This window comes from Buceros rhinoceros, unplaced genomic scaffold (genome assembly GCF_000710305.1).
Source record: "Buceros rhinoceros silvestris isolate BGI_N320 unplaced genomic scaffold, ASM71030v1 scaffold7925, whole genome shotgun sequence".
NCBI classification, from domain to species: Eukaryota; Metazoa; Chordata; class Aves; order Bucerotiformes; family Bucerotidae; genus Buceros; species Buceros rhinoceros.
Window position 1 is genome coordinate 116,766 of NW_010412373.1, and position 19,628 is coordinate 136,393.

The following is a 19,628-nucleotide window of genomic DNA, read 5'->3' on the forward strand; positions in this document are numbered from 1 at the left end:
AAATTCAGTATTTCTGCGTGGACACTGCGCCCCCGAATTCGGCAGAACCCTGAGCATATTGTTACTGAGTCCCCCTAAATGAAAACTTTAAAATCTTCTGCTGGCAAGGGCATCTCTCTAGATGCTGCTTCTCAATGCGAGGCAAGACCTTCAGCACGTCATATGCCAAAGGAATCTTCAGATCAACATCAAGGAGTTTCTACATCGGTGCTGTAGTTGTACATGAGCGATTTAAACAGCCACGAAGAGGAGTTGCTGCAGCCTACAGCAGGGTAACAGTCTGTGGCCATAGTAAGGGCTGTGACTAGATTGGAATTTGGGGGGCTTTAAGCAGTCGAGGGGTTGACATCTCTGGGGATGAGAAGGCTTCACCCCTCTCAGAATAATGTTTCCCAGGTCTTGTAGTACCCTCCCTGCAGGCTTCGGGCGTCTACAATGCTCCTGCATAACCCTTGCTCATCGCGCTGGCCAGAGGGACATGCTTTCAAAGCCCATCTCCCCAAAGCCGTCGAGCCTGTTCACGTCGCTCCCTGGATTAACTTAGTTTCTCCTCTCTCTATACATCACCTGTGTCATTTGCTGCCTGAGTGACTTTTTCTCTCCCATAAAATGCAGAAGCCTCAGATTACCAAAACAGCTGCACATGCTTTGTCTGGCTTAATGCACTTAAGTCAGGCTCCAGGGTCTGGGGAAGTGCCAAGATCCTGGATCAGCTGCTTTACTGGAATTACGCTGCTGTAATGGAGCCCTGCATTATTGTGTTGCAATTATTTTGGCTTGCAGCTGGCTGTTCCCTCTATATTTTTTGCTGAAGTGAGATAAAAGGATTTCGTCTTCAGAATGTAATTTTCTTTTCTGAATCTTACAGAAGCTTTGTGTTAATACCGTGTCCATAAGAGGTGCCCCTCCGTTTATCTTCAGATTTATCTTCAAGAAGAAGAACAAATAATTTGTGTAGGAGTTTTTGAAGAACAGGAAGGGCGCTAAACCTTCTCAAAACATAAAAGTATATTGAAAAGGGAATAAAATAAGCGATTAAGGTGTCATGTAATAACATGGGGTTAGGTTCTCAGCAAGAACAGGTTTATTTTCAGCACCAAGCCACTTACCCGTAGCAAGTTGTACTTAAAGCTATCCCTATAATTTAGAAACCCTTTGTGCCGACAAGTAAATGAATAGGTCCGGATTTTCTCCAGCCTTGGATCTCTTCTATTTGTATCCACTCAAGCTCTTCTTGAAGCCTTTTTATGTACATTTCTAGTCATGTAACAGCGCTCTCGCGTTCTCCAGTTGATAGGGAAAGGTAAACTGAACGCAATCCGTTATCTTTGAACTGTTCGACTCTGCCCTTCTTCGTGTTCCTGTTAATAATGCCAGGTCTCCCGGGAGCGCTCGCACGCAATTTTATCACACAGGCTTTCGGTCTGACCTTACCTGCTGTTCCTCTGGAACGTAGCGGGGGGAAGAAAAGCCAAAATGCCAGCCTGCCTTAATTAAAATTTCAGTCTCCGAAGATGTTACAGTAGGTGATTTCATTAGGTATGTAATGAAAGTATTTAATCATACCTCTTGTTTGTCTGGGCCTTTTCCCATGGTGGCGAGGTCACCAAGTTTTAAAGCAACTCTTTTAAGGTGTGGAGAAGCGACGAGGGGCGGGTATGCATCTTTAAGCGATTCGTAAATTCATGGCATCCATGGTTTTGCATGTTTGCCCTAAAGGTAGGTGCTGGAATGAAGAAACAGAAGGCTGTAAGCAACAGCTCATTGCTCTTTGCAAAAACATTTTCTCCCCATGAGGCAGCGAGCACTCCTACCAATGGGTGTTAAAAGATAGCGCTGCTCCTTGTAGAGGAAACAAGGAGTTTCAGCTAGATCAGATCCTGCTCTGGCAGTTGGACAGAAGTAGCCAGATGGGGGATTTCAGAGCTGCTCTCCAGAAGAAAAAAAAAAAATCTTGTGTATCAGACTATTTTCATCAGCAGTTTTTTGCCAAATCAAACAAATAGGTCGCTCTGAAGTAATGCAAAACGGCAGCAAATTCCCAAATTTGATTTCTTCTGAAGATGGATGAAGATATTTTTGCACTATCGATTTTGTGGGGTTTGTAGCTATGTAAACCAGAGAGAGAAAGTGCAGCGGGGAAGACAGACGAGCTGTCTTCTAAACGGTATTTTTCTTCTGTCTCTTCTGATAATAAGTCTCACTGGCTCATATCTCTGCTGCAGATACATCTTGCTGACTTCTTAATGCAGCTGCATTACGGCTCTTCCTCTGTGCGACTGCCAACACATGGGGCCGTTGATCTGTTCCCAGGTTCAGGATGCTCTTAGCAAAGCTACAGCCAGTTTAGGGACCAGGGAGCTGCGATTCTGGTAGCAATTATGTGTCGAGACTCATAAGTTCGAAATCCTGCAGTTTTATAACCTCAACTCTGCAGAGAATTATTCGAGTCACTGTCATTGTAATTAGTTTAGGAATAGATTTACTGTGTTACGGGTTTTCAGTGGATTTAACTGCAGTGCCATTAGCTAAAAACTGTTTTGATCTCACACAACTTGAAAGAATCGATGTCATTAGTTCTAAATTTTACAAACAAACCCAGCGTAATACCCCATGCTTCCCCCTGCAAGCTGTGCTGCTCGAGTGGGATGTGCTTTTACCCGAAGTGAGAGCAGCCAAACCGTAACGCACTGAAGTGAAACGGCGTCTCTCGGTTTTGAGGATCCCAGCCTGCGGAGGACCTGGGGGAAAGGAGTCTGTGTGCTGCTGTGGGGTTTGGCACACGTCCTGCTCTATGTGTGTTATAAGCCACCTCATACCTCCCGGTTAATCTGTTGCTTCTTAAGACTCCTTTATTTTGGTGACTGAAGTGAAACGGTGTCTCTCGGTTTTGAGGATCCCAGCCTGCAGAGGGCCTGGGGGAAAGGAGTCTGTGTGCTGCTGTGGGGTTTGGCGCACGTCCTGCTTTGTGTGTGTTATAAGCCACCTCATACCTCCCGGTTAATCTGTTGCTTCTTAAGACTCCTTTATTTTGGGCACAGGCGTTGATTTTTATTTCGTATGTGTGTGAAAAACTAAATAAATCAATAGCATGATGTCTTGAGAGGAAAGGGACGGATTTTTAGCATTAAGCTATTCGATATTTGTCCTCCTAGCTCACATGGTATCCAGTTCACACCCGTAAATCATCTGTGAGGTCTTGAAGTGGAACACAAAGCCTGAATGTCTGGCTAGGTCAAGCCATTTTTGTGTGTATAGCAGAGAGAAAGCAGACACAGTAGGAGCGGATTGATCAACTGCAGCGGTTTGGTTTGCAGCGTGCCTCGGGTTTTAGATCCAAGCTTAAGCAAAAAAATTGTTTTCAAAGTGTTTGCACAAGATGCAGTTTAAATTTTCAGACTTACACAGACAATGACATGCCAGCAGGGAGACATAGATTAGTGTGTCTTTTCTGGGAGTCTTCCAAACTGCAGACACCTTGGGCTGAGGCTAAAATCAAAACTGGCTGAGATTTACAGCTTCATTTTATGTTTTCCATGAGCTTTTTGGTCCCTTTGCAGTGAAACTGGCCAGGTAATGCCTAACTGCATAATGAAACCAAACCCAAACGATTTCCCCAGCAGCCGCCCAAATCTAACGCGTAACCCTGGGACGTGAGAAGCCAGGTCTGAGCACAGCGCCTTGGGTCAGCGCTTCTCTAGAGCGAGCGGTGTGTGTGTAGCTGGTAATTATGACGCTTGTGTCGAGGTGAAACATCTGCTTGCAATCCAGTACTTGATTATCTCACGCAAGATAAGGAGCATCGGCAGGAGGGACTGACGGACCCCTGTGGCAGGGAGGGGTTTGTTCTGTAGCTGGAAACCCCTGGCCTCCAGTGCCTCATCTCAGTTGTGCTGGGAAGGGATTTTGGAGTGCACGTCCCAGAGCTCGGCCAACTCTCCTGAGCACAAGGCTCCCCAACCTGGCTGCCTTTCCTCCGATTTTACTGATAACACTTAACCAGTGTTAGAGAATTAAAAGACTCTTTGTGTAAAAAAGACACAATGTTTGATCTTGCTGAACGTCTTCATTTTTTTTTTCTTCCTTCCAGTTTTGCCAGTACTTTGGGATGAACCAGCTTTTGGCATATAAGTCGCCAAATACCAGACTTACTGATGTGTGCATGACTGAATTGTAGTTTTACAGTGACATTTTTTTCTTCTCTGATTAGTAACTGATCATGGGTGTTTTAAGTTTCTGTGATTATACAGTAAAATTATTATCCAGCCACTTTAATACTTTAGTCATAGCTTATCTAAAGAAGTAAAGGAAAACATAGCCTAGCAAAACTGTGGGTATAGATACCGATCTTATTCTTCAGCCTACAAAACCTACTGAGTGCCACTGCAGCCAGAACAAAGTAAATTAAAATAGGCCAGAAATAGCCCTCAGAATATCCACCGTACACAGGTGAACTCTCCGCTTGTGGAGTGAACTGGCTGGTGGCATTCCCAGTGTCTGATCAAAGGGAGGGGGGACTGGGAGGAGGAGCCTGTCTCACGTGCAAAAGATCATTCCTTCTCCTTGGAAGATAGGAAGAGTGTTCAGAGCTAACTGGCTGATATTTCCGTAAGTATTTCAAGTCTGGAACATGTAATTTAATGCGCTCAATAATACTGGACACAAGGAACACTCTAATCATATCTCTTTTCCCAGAACTTCTTATTAAACTGATGAAGATCTTCTCTCAAGCTGTCCATCCTCATTTTAGAGCTTTCGGGTGATAGCAAATGTGCTTTAATCTCTGGGAAATTGCCCCCTTGTTAATTATAGGGTCTGTTAAAACTTCGAATTTTATTACAGTTCTAGGTTTATCTTGCAAACGCGATTTTATTCTACCGTTTTCTGTTCTGTTCAAGAACTATCTGCCAGCAGCTACCTCTTCATCTTTTGAATGAATTGAGCAGAGTGGGCTCATTTGGTCTCCCAGGAAGAGATGCACGTTCTGACCCCGGGTCATTTTTGTTCCTCCTTTCTCATCCGTCATCAGTTTTGGGGAGCCTTCTGCAATCATCGGCCTCTGCAGCAAGCACAGTGCTTGGGTCTGGGTGCACAATGTCCTGTTACGCTGTTTTCCGTACATCACAGGGTGTTCCCTTGTGTCCATGCCCAGAGGTAGCGCTCGCTCCCCTTGGCTTTTCCATGGGAGCTCAAATGCAATCTCTTCCCAGCGCTGCTGGTGGCTGTTGCAGCAGAGGCTGAGCGGGTCTCTGCTGCAGGGGGTTGCAGGGCACCAGAACGGCACTGCAGGAGATGCAGAGCAGTCAGGAGCATGGCCAGATCCGAGCAGCATTGCAGCCAGCCCAGTTAGCCCTGCTGAGGCTTCCCTTTGGAATTTCTTGGGAGCTTTTCTTGCCTTAAGCTGTTGCAGTCTACCACCAAGGTACCTGCCTTTCGGGCTTGCTGGTGGTAACGTCTTGGCTTCTCTCAGGGCTACACTGAGTGAAGCAGGAAGGAAGCAGATGAGCTCTCAAATCACACAGAACCACTGTGAATTTATGCGTTTACATCAGATGGGCTTAGATGCGAGGCCTGCGTTCAAGTGGCGAGAGGACAATGACAGTACAATAAGATTTGCAGCCCAGGGGCCCGTGCCAGACGGCTGCACTCATCAGCCAAAGTGCGGATCGTTCTTTACCCGGAGCGCTGATACACGTGTGACAAAGCTACCTCGCTCACATATGCTTCAAATCTAAAAAGAACAATGAAACGGTCCCTCGAAGCGCGGCTGTGCTGTTCGAGAAGGAGGCCAGCGGAGCACCAAGCGTGCTTTAATTACAGCGCTGGGTGATGTTCCTGTCAGAGGTGTAAGACCGCTGCATTTTGTTCCCTGAGCTCCGTAGCCTCAAGAAGAAATTAAAACATTTGTGGCTCTTTCATGCAGCCTTTCTCCCCGGGAGGTTTAAGTTAGCTGACTGTCAGCGTGGCGCACTCGGCTGCAAAGGTGCAGAGAAATACCTTGATGGTATGACGGCCTCTTCCATTTTGACTGCTGTGCAAGGCTCATTTTTCCTCTGAGGCATTCATTGAAATTCTGTGCACGATTTGTTCCTCTGGTTGTTTAACAATGTCTCTCATGTTTGCCCTGATTTTAAAAATCCTCCTTTGTAGCAGAGAGAACACAGAGCAGGATGATATAATTGCAGTAAAGAGGCCCTGGAGCTTGCAGTAATAGGATGGTTCATCTGATGTGTACTGCTATTAGAAAATAACCCACGTATGTGTGTTCTCCGGGGACAGTAAAGAGGCTTTTAAGGATTACACTTCATGTAGTATGAAAGCTAATGAGCGCGAGAGCAAGTACGAAGAAACCTATCGCTGCGGAAAGCACGGTGCCGTTTCGTGATCTCACTTGGTTCCTGACACCCGCGTAGCTCCCAACCATCCATCTTGGCCCAGCAATGGCATGGTTTTCCTGAACTGCGGCCGGTTCCCCAGACTTTTGAGAACACTCTATTATTTTCATTTCATTGCAAAATAAATAGCGTGTCAGAAGCCTGGCAGAGCCGAGGGCTGAAACTGCTGCGTGTGTACAAAATAAATCGCCCCAACCTCTGATAGTCTGTGCCCTCAAAAAAAAAAAAAGAAAGATTTGCTAGAATGATGTCGTTGAAATATTAGGACTATCCGTTATGCAGAGTCTCAGTTCTCCCATCTCCATTCTTTTCCTGGCCAGCGGGCAAAGACATGTGAGGACATCAACACACAGTAAACACTGGAGGATCCGTTTCAAAAGTTATGTCAGAGTTGCCGAGTTTGGGCTGCGGAGGTAGGAAATACCGAGCAGCTGGTTTCCGATACTAACAACTTCTTGTTCAAATGGTTTGCCATGTAGAGTGTTTTCTGCAGAAACAGAAGCCGTCTAGCAGAATGGACTGGGTTTTTCACAGCATTTTCCTCTACTGCTCTGTAGAGCTCATTGTAGATAAGAAATTAATTCATGTCCTAGTACTCTGAACCTGTTGGAGTATTTTTTTTAACTTGCCAGGTTTTTATGTCAATGGAATGGATGAACTCGCACCTTTCTTCATATATTTATGAACATAGTAGACTTTGCTATCAGGTGAAGTAGCTTCACTTGAGTTGTGAAGCCTCGAAGAAGGTGCTGGATTTTAACCAAATGCTGTACTGGGGTTGTGCAGCAAGGTCTAACGTCCATTACCTCATTGTATTCCAAAGGGTCTTGATCATAAAAAAGACATCCATGATCATAAAAAAGACGTCTGAAGAAGAGATGATAGCTAGTATCTTGGCAAAGATAGAAGCAGGCCACTAAACTTCTTAAATATCCCTGTTTCCACCTGCAAGTTGAGGGAGCAAATCGTCAGGAGACTACAGTACCTTCTTCTGGGTCAAAGAAGTGACTTAATATCCCAAAATGGCAAAGAAGGTTCAGGAGACAGCGCGATCGGGTTCTCACGTTAATACCTCTTTGCTCCTGTTGAATATCCCATAATAGCAAAGAAGGTTCAGGAGACAGCGCGATCAGGTTCTCACGTTAATACCTCTTTGCTCCTGTCACATTGGAAGCGTGTTAGAAGTTTTTTTCTGCTTGTATTGAGCCTTTCTGTGTGGTCAGAGCGTTGCAGAGGACTTGGAGCAGGAAAGAGGTTTTCCCCTGTCTCTCGGGGGTGTAAGGAAGACTCTGCCTGTGGGGACGGAGGTGAGGGGTGCACATGTCCTATGGCAGGAGAAATTGCTGAGTCCTTGGAGAGTGATAAGATTGTTAAATAATAACCCGTAGCCTACTGGAGCTCAGCTCTTGCCCTTCCCATTTTTGTATCCCTCCACCTAAAACCTGGTGTCCTAAGCCATGTTTGCTAGGACAGAGAGGATTTTCAGGACAGAGAGGATTTTCAGGACAGAGGTACGTGGTGGTGTAATACCTCCAGCAGACGATGCCTGCATGTTCACCCTAAAGGTAGACAGTCGTTTCAGAGCTTTCCCTTTGCTGGTGGTGTCTGGGGAGGGCAATAAATTTGCCATGTTTGGAGACTGTGGAACACAAAGCTGAGGTGAAGAGAGAGCTGTATGTGTTCAAGCACCCAGCAGAGCATCAGCAGTACTCCAACCACAGTAACGGTAACACGATTATATTTATTAGAGGTAACGGAAGGGCTTTCCTCTACTTGTCCCCAGTGGTGTCTGTCTGTCCCTGCAGAGCACCAGTCCACCACCCTGTGCCAGAGCATCACAGTTTAACTCTGTGAGCCCCCATCTGCTGTTTGATCGCATTCCCCAACTTAGCGTCCTTTGATCCCCGGTGCACCATCAATCTATCTCTCACGGCAACGTCTGGGACTTGCTTTGACAGCCACAAGTGACATGAGACGAATTAGTTGTTGCTGCTTCTGCTGTCAGTTGACTCCTCTCTGCTTAAACTTCCAGCCTTGCAAATACCAGAAGAGTAATAGTAAATTTTTTATTTCTCTCGTTTCTTTCCTATGCACACACACTCCCACCCATAATTGGTATATGGGAGCAGATGAGGACTTGTAATTTTATTAGTGCTGTATAAGCCTTCTGCAAACTCACTTACAACACTTCTGATGTTGGTAATTTTTGTGACTAAAAAATATGCTGACTGTGTGTTTGTGTGTAGGAAAAGAGCAAATTTGAATGTATAATAATCTGGTGCATTTGGGAGACAGTTGATGCTCTATCGCAGCCAAGTTAATCACTCACGGAATTAATTTTTTATTTTATTTTGCTCGGTTGACTGGAGACATTAATCTCAGATCTGTAGAAAGGCATCATCAAGGCCAAAATAATTGATCAGAGATACCCGACATTCCTCTGGCATCAGAAAAGATTTGAAGGAAAGCTCTCAGTTGGCAACAGACTGGCAGAAACAGAAACATTCGTTTCTTTCTTTTTCTCACATAATGAAGAAATACCCAGGTGATGATTTCCAATCCATGAAGTATATTGAACCGTGTGCTGTATTCATGAATATAAATTGAGCTGACGTGACACACATTTTTCATATAAAAATAACACAGTGTTGGTCATTCTCTAAATTCTTCTTTGCCTGAAATACGCTTGTTCTGAGAACCTCACCGCAGAGCTGATAGTGCAGTGCATAACGGCGTGCGAAAAATTACGAGTGCTAAAGGACATGGAATGTCTTAAAGAGAAATTATTCACAGGTTTATGATGACTCCGGCTGGCTGCATTTTTCGAGGACAGGCTCTTTCTGCATCTCCCCTTCCTTTTTCTTGCAAAGTCCTTCATCTCTGAGCAGCAGCATCACCCAGCCCGCCCGCTTCCATCGGGCAAGGCTCACTCTCAGCCCTGACAAGCAGCAGCACTGCTCGCGCTTCACTTCCCATCCACCCTTCTGCCTCGGTAGCAGCTTCGCCCTGGGATCATCCGCGCTTTGCCCGTTCCTGGATTAGTCCTAGAGGAGCCGTTCCCAGCAGAAAAGCTGCCGTGTTGTGGTGACTTTGAACGCAGAGCCAGTCGCAGGCGGAAATGGAAGCATCAGCTTCTCCTCCCTGTGCAGTCACTCATGTGACTCCCACGCAGTTAACGGGGAGGACCGGACACTCCTTAATTTATGGTTTTCCTCTGTTGCCAAACTAGTAGGGTGGAATATGACCCTTAATATGCTCTAACTGTATAAAAATCCTTGCAAGTAGGAGCCAGTGCGTATATGGATGTTCTTGATTTAATAAAGCTTTCTATGCTTACATCGTGCTAGGGAGTTGCGTTACAGAAAGGGAAGAGGGTAAGGTAAGAAACGTGACCTGACAGAAAACTGCTAGATTAGGCTGTGAAAGGCACATACTGGCATTCTTGAAGCTGGTGGAGTTTTGCCTCTGAGGAAGCAGCCAGAAGTCAGTTGCACCCCATGACCAGTCACGGCTTTATGATCCTGTGCTGCAGTCAGGCATCCCGCAGGGTGGTCCCTGCTGCAGGGCTGAAGAGCGTGAGGAAGGTGTGCTGCCTGCTCGTGTTAGCCTGCCAGCGCTGTCAGCTCCCAGCCTTTGTTCACTGCCCTTCAGTTTTCACCTCCGGTGCTGCTGTTTAGCAGACTGGAGCATCTCTCTGACCAGGAAAGGCTGAGAGACCTGGGGCTGTTCAGCCTGGAGAAGGCTGAGCGGGGACCTCGTTAATGCTGATCAATAGCTAAAGGGTGGGCTCAGGAGGATGGGGCTGGATTGTCTTCAGTGGTGCCCAGTGACAGGACAGCGGGCAACTGGCACAAACTGGGACACAGGAAGTTCCACCTGAACATGAGGAAAATTTTTTTCCTGTGAGGGTGAGGAAGCCCTGGCCCAGGCTGCCCAGAGAGGTTGTGGTCTCCTGCTCTGGAGAGATTCCAAACCTGCCTGGATGCCAAACTGGGCAACCTGCTCTGGGTGACTCTGCTCTAGCAGGGGCGTTGGACTAGATGATCTCCTGAGGTCCCTTCCAACCCCCTCCAAGCTGCGATTCTCTAGAAACAGAGCAACTTTTTGACAAATACAGGGAGAAATTATGGGATCGTTTGTTGTTCTGTGGAAGTGGTGGGGTCCCGATCCCTCCAGGAATTTAAAGCACATGTCGATGTGGTGCTGAGGGACATGATTTAGTGGTGACCTGCCAGTGCTGGGTTAACAGTTGGACTTGATGATCTTAAGGGTCTCTTCCAACTAAAATGATTGGGTGATTCTGTGGGTATTTGAAGATGTCTGTCTTTCTCCAGGTTACCAGCCTGTCCTGCCGAACCAGCAGCAGGGGTTCCAGGGTCTCATGGGAATGCAGCAGCCACCCCAAAGCCAGAACCTGATGAATAATCAACAGGGAAATCAGGTGCAAGGCATGATGGTGCAGTATCCAGCCATGTCCTCTTATCAGGTACTGGGAGCTGTAAAGAAAGACTGGGTCAGGTGGGGAGGGCTTAACCGAACCACGGTTTTGTGTCACAGAATGGTCTCTATTACTTCGTTAGGACAGCATGGGCCAGGAGGCCTCCTGATAAATATGCTTCTAAGTCAGATTGGTTTCTTTGCTTCCTGTTTGCCTACTCCTAGTGCTCCTGATTTTTATTCTGAATTGGGAATACTTCAAATAAACTATTTATTACAGCCTGCAGTGCGGGTAAAATACCATAAATGATGAAGGAGTTATACTTCTTCCTGTGAAGAAAATGAGTTTAAAAAAAAAAACGCCAAAAACCAAACCCAGAACATTGTTGTTCTGTGCTCTTTTCTGCTAGTGTAGTATTGTTTCCTGCAATGAAGTTGAGAGCTTTGCCTGATCCCGTTAAAAAATTACTCATCTGTGGAGACCTCTGCCAAGGATCTCATCATGTCTTCTATAACAAGCCGCAGCCAGACAGATTTTTGATTACTGGGTTTTGAGGGGAGGGATGGCAGTGGCTTGATTTTTACCAAGTCCATAAATTACCCAGACAAGCACTTCTCCAACTTTATCCCTGGTTTCTGTGAGTTACGCCAAGAGCCTGTGAGAGGTGGCCTGTGCTTATGTTTCCTGCTGGTCCCTCTGGAAAGTTAAGAAACCAAATGACATCTAGTTCATTTTAATAGACTGCACTGACTGAGCAGCCATTCACCTTCTCCCTCGGCGTCTCTGGAAACAGTGCAGCAACCCAGGTGGAAACAGGGGAGTTGCTCGTGGGTAACACTCTCCCCTTACACCTTCAGAACTGCTGTATTGAAAATGTGTTTTAAAGGTTAATGATCAAGTTAAAGGTCTAGTACTTATAGATGGCTTAGATACACCAGGGTTCTGTTTGAATATTCAGCCAGATCTTGATAGAGGAGCAGAGGATTTCTCTTTTACCTTTCTCTAACAAAGGAAGTCCTCAGGGGTGGGAACAGTTCTGAGCAGCAGACAATGACCCATTTGAGCAAAACGTGTTTTATGCTCAAATCCAGCTTGAAGGAAGATAGGGATACTCGGGACCTCCTGCAGTAATTTAGTAATTACTGTTTTTTCCCTGTGTCTTTCCATATTCCTGCCCAGGTGCCAATGACCCAGGGTTCTCAAGGACTGCCGCAACAATCGTATCAACAACCAATCATGCTACCTAATCAATCAGGTCAAGGAACACTTACAGCCACTGGAATGCCTGTCTACTGTAATGTCATACCTCCTGCCCCACAGAACAACCTACGGTTGCTTGCCCCACACTGCCCCTCCAATAACGTTCCAGTTATTTCTGCCAGCTGCAGGACAAACTGTGCGAGCATGAACAGTGCAGGGTGGCAGGTCAAGTACTGACACTGTGGCTTAGCGTGGATGTACGAGGATAGCGGTGCATTACCTGAAAAATAACTCATGGCCTTCAAATGAAGAGGAACACAACGGGATAATCAGTTGAGGACATAAGTACTGACTATGCTCAAGTGATTTGCTGCTGGAAGAATCTGTAAAAAAATAAAATAAAATAAATTTTGAAAAAAATAATGTTTGCTGGTTAATGGTGCATATTTTTGTCATGTCTGCTAGGTATGCCTTTATAGCTTAGCTAGTGACATGAATTCATTGAGGTAAGATTTTTTCCTACCACTGAACACCACTGTGTAGATTGTAATATCCCCGATTCGGATTAGTTTTGTACTTTGTGTTGAGTTTGTGAAGCTAAAAGTATTTAAAAATATAATAAAATCACATTGTACCAAAGCTGTAATGGAAATGGAAAAAAAAAATTAAAACAAAAAAAGAATTACTGAATGGAAGGAATAATTTATATACACTATAGATTTTTTTTATGGATATATACTGTATTGTAGTGCTTAATCACAATAAAGGTATTTGACCTCATGGAGAAAGGTCATGTTTCTACCACCTGCTTGGTCTCCTCTCTGTTTCTGAGTAAACTCCCGGTTGTTTCCGCATTGCCTTGTTCCAGGTGAAGCTAATTGGGGGTTGATGCTTAATGGGCTGATGGGAGCTTGATGTGATGACAAAGAAATCGTGTCTTAGCATGCAGTACCAGAACAGCCAAGACCACTTAGAAATCACAGCGTAGACACCCAGAAAGTGTTCAGTGAATGATGAACCAGATCATCTTAAACTCAGTTTGCATTTTCCCATCAGTAGGACCGGTACTGGCACCATTTGCCACTGCTACAAGCCTTTATCTGCTAACTTAGACCAGTTCAAGAGGTCAACCAGCAGTTGAATGTAAGATGACGCAGATATCCTGTGGCATCTCATCCATGGGCTGGAAGATCAGTTACCACTGAGGCAGCAACCTCAGAACCCAGCGATGACTCTGCTCTGTAGAGAGACTCTGCCCAGTTATTGCTACTTCAGCTCTAAAGCTATTTTGCAACCAAAAGCTGACAAGAATCTTGTCCATCCCATCCGAGCAGTGGGGATGAACAATATATTTGGGTTTTGGGCTCTTAAAACATGCAGCACAGGAGTTCGCCAGGAATTTATAGAACCCTTTTTTGAATTCCTGTGCTGTTTCTTGTTTTTGCGTCCATGTTCACTCAAGTTCCCAGCTTGTTCTGATAAATTATTTGTCACTCATGAATGCTGCATGGAGTTCCTCATTCTGCTTCAGTGATGACAATGTTCAAGCAGCAAATGTGTTTACCAGACAAAAGCCTGTGTTAGTTTTCACTTAAGCTGCATTTTTTTTTGATCAATACTGAACACCTTTAACATAGGTAGGAGTTGAACTCCCCCGGAATTATGCATACGTGTCTCAAGAAAGCCTGAGATCCTTCTGTGCATAAAATCTGCGTGTGTCCTAGCATGATTCAGGTACACTCAAGGTGACAGTAGCCTACAGTGCCCTTGACCATCGTTAATCTGAATGTGAAAGAGCTTTTATTTTCCCTTTAAGGGGGGTAGCACTTCCTTCACACACTTCAGCTGCAACCTGTATTTAAACCAGGTATTTTTATTTTCTGTACAATAAATAGATACCTTACAGGGTTCGGTCTTTTTTTACATATGCGTCTTAAAAGTGTGGAGTTTCTGCCTAATCCAATCCTAAGGGATCACAAGAAAGCCAAACACTGAATTTGATGTGGTGGAATCACGATCCGTTGCTGAGACACTCCAGAACTTGAGCAGGTAAGTAAACACAATTCACTCTTCAATTAGAGGTGAGATGCCACGGGGGACCTTACCGATTGATTATTCATTTTTCCTTCTTAACTCGAGATACTGCACGCAGTTGAATTTTGCCTGTGACCGTGAGCTCTCACTGCAGATGCCCTGCGTTGTATGGCTTACTGCCTTTTAGTGTTTTAATGTCAGTTAGAGGAGGTTTTTCTCCTAGAATTACTGTGATTACACAGAATCTGTTTTGCTGCTGCTGGATGACTGACGGCTGAATGAATAGCTGTCCTCTGTCAAGCCTCCGAAGTCCAGCAGGAAGGACCCACAGGTGACCTTGCACAGGGCAGGTTGTGTGTGGCCAGGCTGAGCGAGAAGGGCAGGCGGACATTCTGTGTCTGGAGTCAACAGACCCTTTGGTGATGCCTCATTGGGAATCACAATATTTAAGCCCTGATTCTTCTCTGAAGCACTATTACCTTATTGATACTCCTTCTTGTCAGAGAACTATGAATGAGTTGCCTGGTTAAAAAAAAAATCTGCTCTCAACATCTTAGCTCAATGGCAGCTGGGCTGTAGGTGCTCTCTAGCCACGGCGAAGGGAGTTGGAAAGCAAAGCCTAGGAATATTCCTTCTGTAAAGTCAATCTCCTCACATCCTTGTGCCACTCAATGGCCCCTTGGCAAACAGCGTATCCCATGACTGACCATCGCCCTGAGCTCCCATGACGTACCCACCTCTGACCGTTCAATGACCAGCTTGTGTAAAGCACATAAGTAGCTGTGAGAACAGCGATCCCGCTGACTGGCATCTCTCAGCCTTGTGGCAGCAGCACCAGCCCGCACGTTAATGCACCTTCCAGCCGAAATCGGGCTTTAGCTTTTTATGTAGAACTGAGCAGTTTCAGGAGGTCACAGCTACCCACCCCAGCATGGCCTACATCCTGACTGCCTCACTCTCCAAAGAGTTAGAATCTCCTTAGGCGTGTGAGGAGACCGAATCTGGTCTCCCTCAGCTACGGAGCATGCCCTAATTATTAAGGTATCTATACATGAGGGAGACATCTCGCGTGATGGCAAACGTATTTGCTTTATGCTGGAAGAATTTATATTTGAAGACAATTGAGTAATTCTGTTTCTGTATCAAGTGAAGCAAGAAAATATTTCTCTTTATTGTTTTAATCATACAGTATTTTTAAGTCTCTCTCTTAAACATTTTGTCCATTAATAAAAGCACTCCGAGCTGGATTGCTGAGCAGCTTCCTCCATGAAACCAAAGATGTTTCAGCATTGTCAGAAGGTGAGGAGGAGAAAGAGGAGAAATGAAGTGACCTGCAAATACACGTAACAAAAATGGGTAGGTAAAGCTCAGCGCTTTTTTTCTCAGTCCTTTGAAATATTTTGTAGGCACTCTCCAGAGGAGAAGTTCTGCTAGATTCACCTCACCAAACTTAGGTCAAGCAACTCAGCAGTCTCCTTGAATTCAGCTCATAGTGGTGGAATGATTTACAGGACATGCTCCTCTCCCATGGGGTCATTCTGTCACAGGGGGCTTGTTTTTCTCTGCTCTTCCCTTGGCATTCAGCAGCCTTTAATTTTCCCATTCCCTGCTGCATACCTGCTTTGGGAATTGTTTCTCGCTTCCTCCTTTTGTATATTCTGAAACTGACGGGAAGTTCTCCCAAGCCCTGGACGTATTTAATTTGCCACTGTTTGGTTTGGGTTTTTTTTTAATATATATTACACTGACAAACCAGAGAGGCGTTTCCCGATTTGCGATGACTGCATCAGATGACACCGGTCAGCCTTTTGGATGGGTCTAATTCACCTGGGCTGTAATTTGCAGAGAGATCAGCTTTCAAGCTGAAGAACAACAGGTGTTCTGGGAAAACTCACGGATGGCTTGTTGAAAAGCAGGATTGAATCCTGCCCTAGTTTTCACGCGGGGAGATAAGCTGCACACCTACCCGTGCTTAATGAAGCATTACACCTGCCTAATGAAGCGCTACATCTCAGATGTAATGAAGCGTTACACCTCAGTTCATCCTCGGGTTTTTAGGGAGTAATTTTGGAGGCTGCCGATTTAGGAAAACAAGTGGGAAAACTTTGCCTTTTATGTCGTGGGTTTTACAAAAGCCAGTTGTAAAAAGGAGATGTAAGTAGAAGATGTTATAGCAGAGATCTGTGCTCCCCAGTACGGAAATCGTCTCCATTAAACTCTTCTAAAGGTAACCCTGGAGGCAAGCTTTAAAAAGGTCCCCTCGAAGAGTGTGGTGGATCTCGAGATTAAAAGCAGGCTTCACAGTTCCCAAGGCTACATGGGGGCTTTTCAGCTCCAAGGGTGAATCACATGGGTGTTAACTGGGTGATAGCAGCGTGCACTTGCCATACCCAGGACTTATTTGCAAATCTATACTAGATCATCACCACCGTGATAAAACGCTGCTTTTTCCTGGATAGAAAACCGATGCACATGAAATCCTTTGGGTTTGTTTTGTTTGGGTTTTTTTAGGTAGTGGCCACTGCGTGTGATAGGAAGATCTAGTAAATGGACAGTAGTTAAGACTGGACATTTTCTAATTAGCTCCTAGCGGTTTTGGTCTCACCAGGATCAAATCTTACGGCAGGTGGAGCTTGTTGAGGAAAAGGGCTTCTGCACATGTGTGTGTATGTGAGTAAAAACAGTCATGACAGAGAAAAAAGTGTTGTTCGTGGTTTTTTTCTAAAGCTTTTCAACTAAAAACAAAGGTTTTACCAATTTTTTCATGAACCGTGCTCCTGTTTTCCAAGCGAAGTGTTGCTGAGTCACTTTTACAATTTAGTCACAGTGTTGGGAGGTGGGTGGTCACAGTACAATCCTTTGATGTGCAGATTTCATGTAGTTATTTCCACAACAATTATCGTTACTGAATACGTTTATTTCCACATATATTGTTATATAACTTGTTATTTAGTATGGTTATTTCCACAACCAAGGAGGGGAAAAAGAAATTGACAGTGAGATCAAACCTTGAATAGTGAATCTGGACAAGTTCTGCCTTTGAGATGAAAAGTTCTCAAATACATTCAAGAATATTTCCACAGGGGGAAAAAAATATTATTTCCAACAAACACCTCAGCCTGGCCACCCATTGTAAAGGCTGGGAGATCAGAGCTTGAAGCGAAGTGCTGGATGTTTGTGAGCTTCCTGTAAACAGCAGTATAGAGCAATTCACATGCGCACTCTCAGTTATTCACAGTAACAGTATGTAAAACGGAGGCCAACCAGCGCTTGGGACCAACCTGACCCAGATTTTCAGTGAGGTTCAGTGATTTCACTTGAGCTCGAGGTGAGGCTTCACTCAGGAAAACAGCATCTGCATGAAGCTCGCATGTGGCACTTGAACCCAGCTCCTCTGCGCGGTGTTGGCCGCGCTTTCATTTTGTTTCAGCCACACAGATGAAACGGGGAGACACAGTGTGTGCTGGAATGCAGAACTGCTTCAGGCACCCACACTCCTGCTTCCTACCGGGTGGATAAGCCTGTTGGGCAACATATTCCCAGGACTATGGCACAGCTTGATACTTCTTTCATTGGCACGGATATCAGAAAACCACACGCCAGAGGGCTCGCTGCCATCTTCCACTAGGCTGAAATCAGCAGGGAGTGCTGCAGAAACTACAAAGGGTTCCAAATTACATGGTAAATCTGGATGCTTGGGAAAATGCGGATCCTTCCTGCTGTCCTGGGCATAGAGAGGGGGAAAACACAGGTCTGTTTTAAGTATTTCTTGAACAGATTTTATCTTCCCGGTCTATTGGGACTTGGAGATTATGTGTAGCTGGCATGTGGTAGAAGGAGTTACTGCTGATGTGCGAATAAAGATGTTGCAGACATCAGAGCTGTCACGCAGCAGTGGAATGAGGTCTGGACATGAAGCATTCATGCAGCATAGGAAAAATTCTGATCTGAGAGTTGTTCGGTTATTTATTCATGTGCTTCTGTGCTCCCTTGGACTGGGGCTGTATTTTTTAGAAAGCTGCCTCGCTCTACAGCAGATGTTCTGTGGTACAGAGTGAGAAGCATTTGCCCCTCTTGGCTTAAGAAATAATTGGGGTTTGGATCAATTTTTTTTTTTTTTAAGTGGGAAGGCAAATCATCTGAACAGATTTATGTATCTGTTTAGCAAAAATGCCTGTTAGTGAGAGCAACTAACACTGACCAAGTAAAAGCATGTAAAGGGAAGCTGTAATTTTTTCAAACCACTCATCCAACACATGACCCTTCTGGTAGAACTGTAATTTATGACCGTTCTTCTCATCAATAAAACATGGGGTTTTTTAAGAAGAGGGAGCAAGGTTTAACTACAAAGGTACCAGTGGCTCTTTTATAACATTTTTCTGCAAAGAAATACGCCTTTTTTGTGACAACAGAAAATTTCTTCTGCTTTCAAAAGCACCTGGGAGCGAGCTGCAGTGGTGAGGCCTTTTTGCTCTGCTCTGCTGTGATGAGCCCGTGGACGCTGACAGACAGGTACGAGTGGCTAAAAGAGAAATTTTACTGCTTTTTTTTTCTCTTCTCCCTTCCTCTATCTGCTGCCCATTTTTGTACCAAGTAAATAAGCCCGTACTGCTTGAAGCTGGGGTGAGGCTGCACCTCAAATACTGTGCCCAGTTTTGGGCCCCTCACTCCAAGGACATTGAGGCGCTGGAGCGTGTCCAGAGAAGGACAGTGAAGCTGGTGAAGGGTCTGGAGCACGAGTGTGCTAAAGAGCAGCTGATGGACCTGGGTGGAGTGTTTAGCCTGGAGAAAAGGAGGCTCAGGGGAGACCTTCTCACTCTCGACAACTCCCTGACAGGAGGTTGAACTGGGTGGGGGGTCGGTCTCTTCTCCCCAGGAACAGGTGACAGGATGTGAGGAACCATCATCAAGTTGCACCAGAGAGGGTTTAGGTTGGCTGTGAGTAACAGCCTCTTCCCCACTGGGGTTGTCCAGGCTGGCCCAGGCTGCCCAGGGCAGGGGTGGAGTCCCCATCCCTGGAGGGGTTTCCCAGCCATGTGGAGGTGCTGCTGAGGGACAGGGGGCAGCGGGGACCTGGCAGTGCTGGGTTAATGTTTGCACTTGATGATCTTAAATGTCTTTTCCAAGCAAAACAATTCTGTGATTCTAAAGGGGCTCTGAAATGTGGCACATGGAAAACAAAAGACACGCAGATTCAGCGAAGGAGGTGCGATGGCTGATAGTTTTGGGGAGCAGGTGAGGAGGTTCAGAGCAGATAAAATGCTGCCGTACGCTTCAGGCGTGTGTGCTGAGCCCCCGGGGATTAGCGTGGCAAAGCCTCTGAAGCTGCTGGCTGAAGCAAGAAGCCTGCGCTGGCGCTTGCTTGTGAAGGCATGCCAGCACCAGCATGAAGGACGTGTGTGACCTGACACCAGTATGGCTTGCAAATGCAGTCACATTCTGGCTGCCTGTTCTCTGCGACGCTTGTGGACAGTGTTGTAGAGCTCTTTGTAGAGTGGAAGCATGAAAAATCCAGCTGGGACTGTACACAAGGTGCCAGGGAGGGCATTTCTAAGATCAGC

At 45.5% G+C, this 19,628-nt stretch overlaps 1 protein-coding gene across 1 annotated transcript in view; it reads left to right on the top strand.

Moving 5' to 3' along the window:
• ARPP21 (cAMP-regulated phosphoprotein, 21kDa) overlaps positions 1-12,834 on the top strand; it is a 97,874-nt gene extending 85,040 nt beyond the window's left edge. Inside the window, exons 20-21 of the mRNA XM_010136378.1 lie at positions 10,730-10,881; positions 12,013-12,834. Coding sequence (XP_010134680.1) covers positions 10,730-10,881; positions 12,013-12,270 — 410 coding nt within the window. The 3' untranslated portion in view covers positions 12,271-12,834. The remainder of the gene's footprint in view (positions 1-10,729; positions 10,882-12,012) is intronic.
• Positions 12,835-19,628: the final 6,794 nt, after the last annotated feature.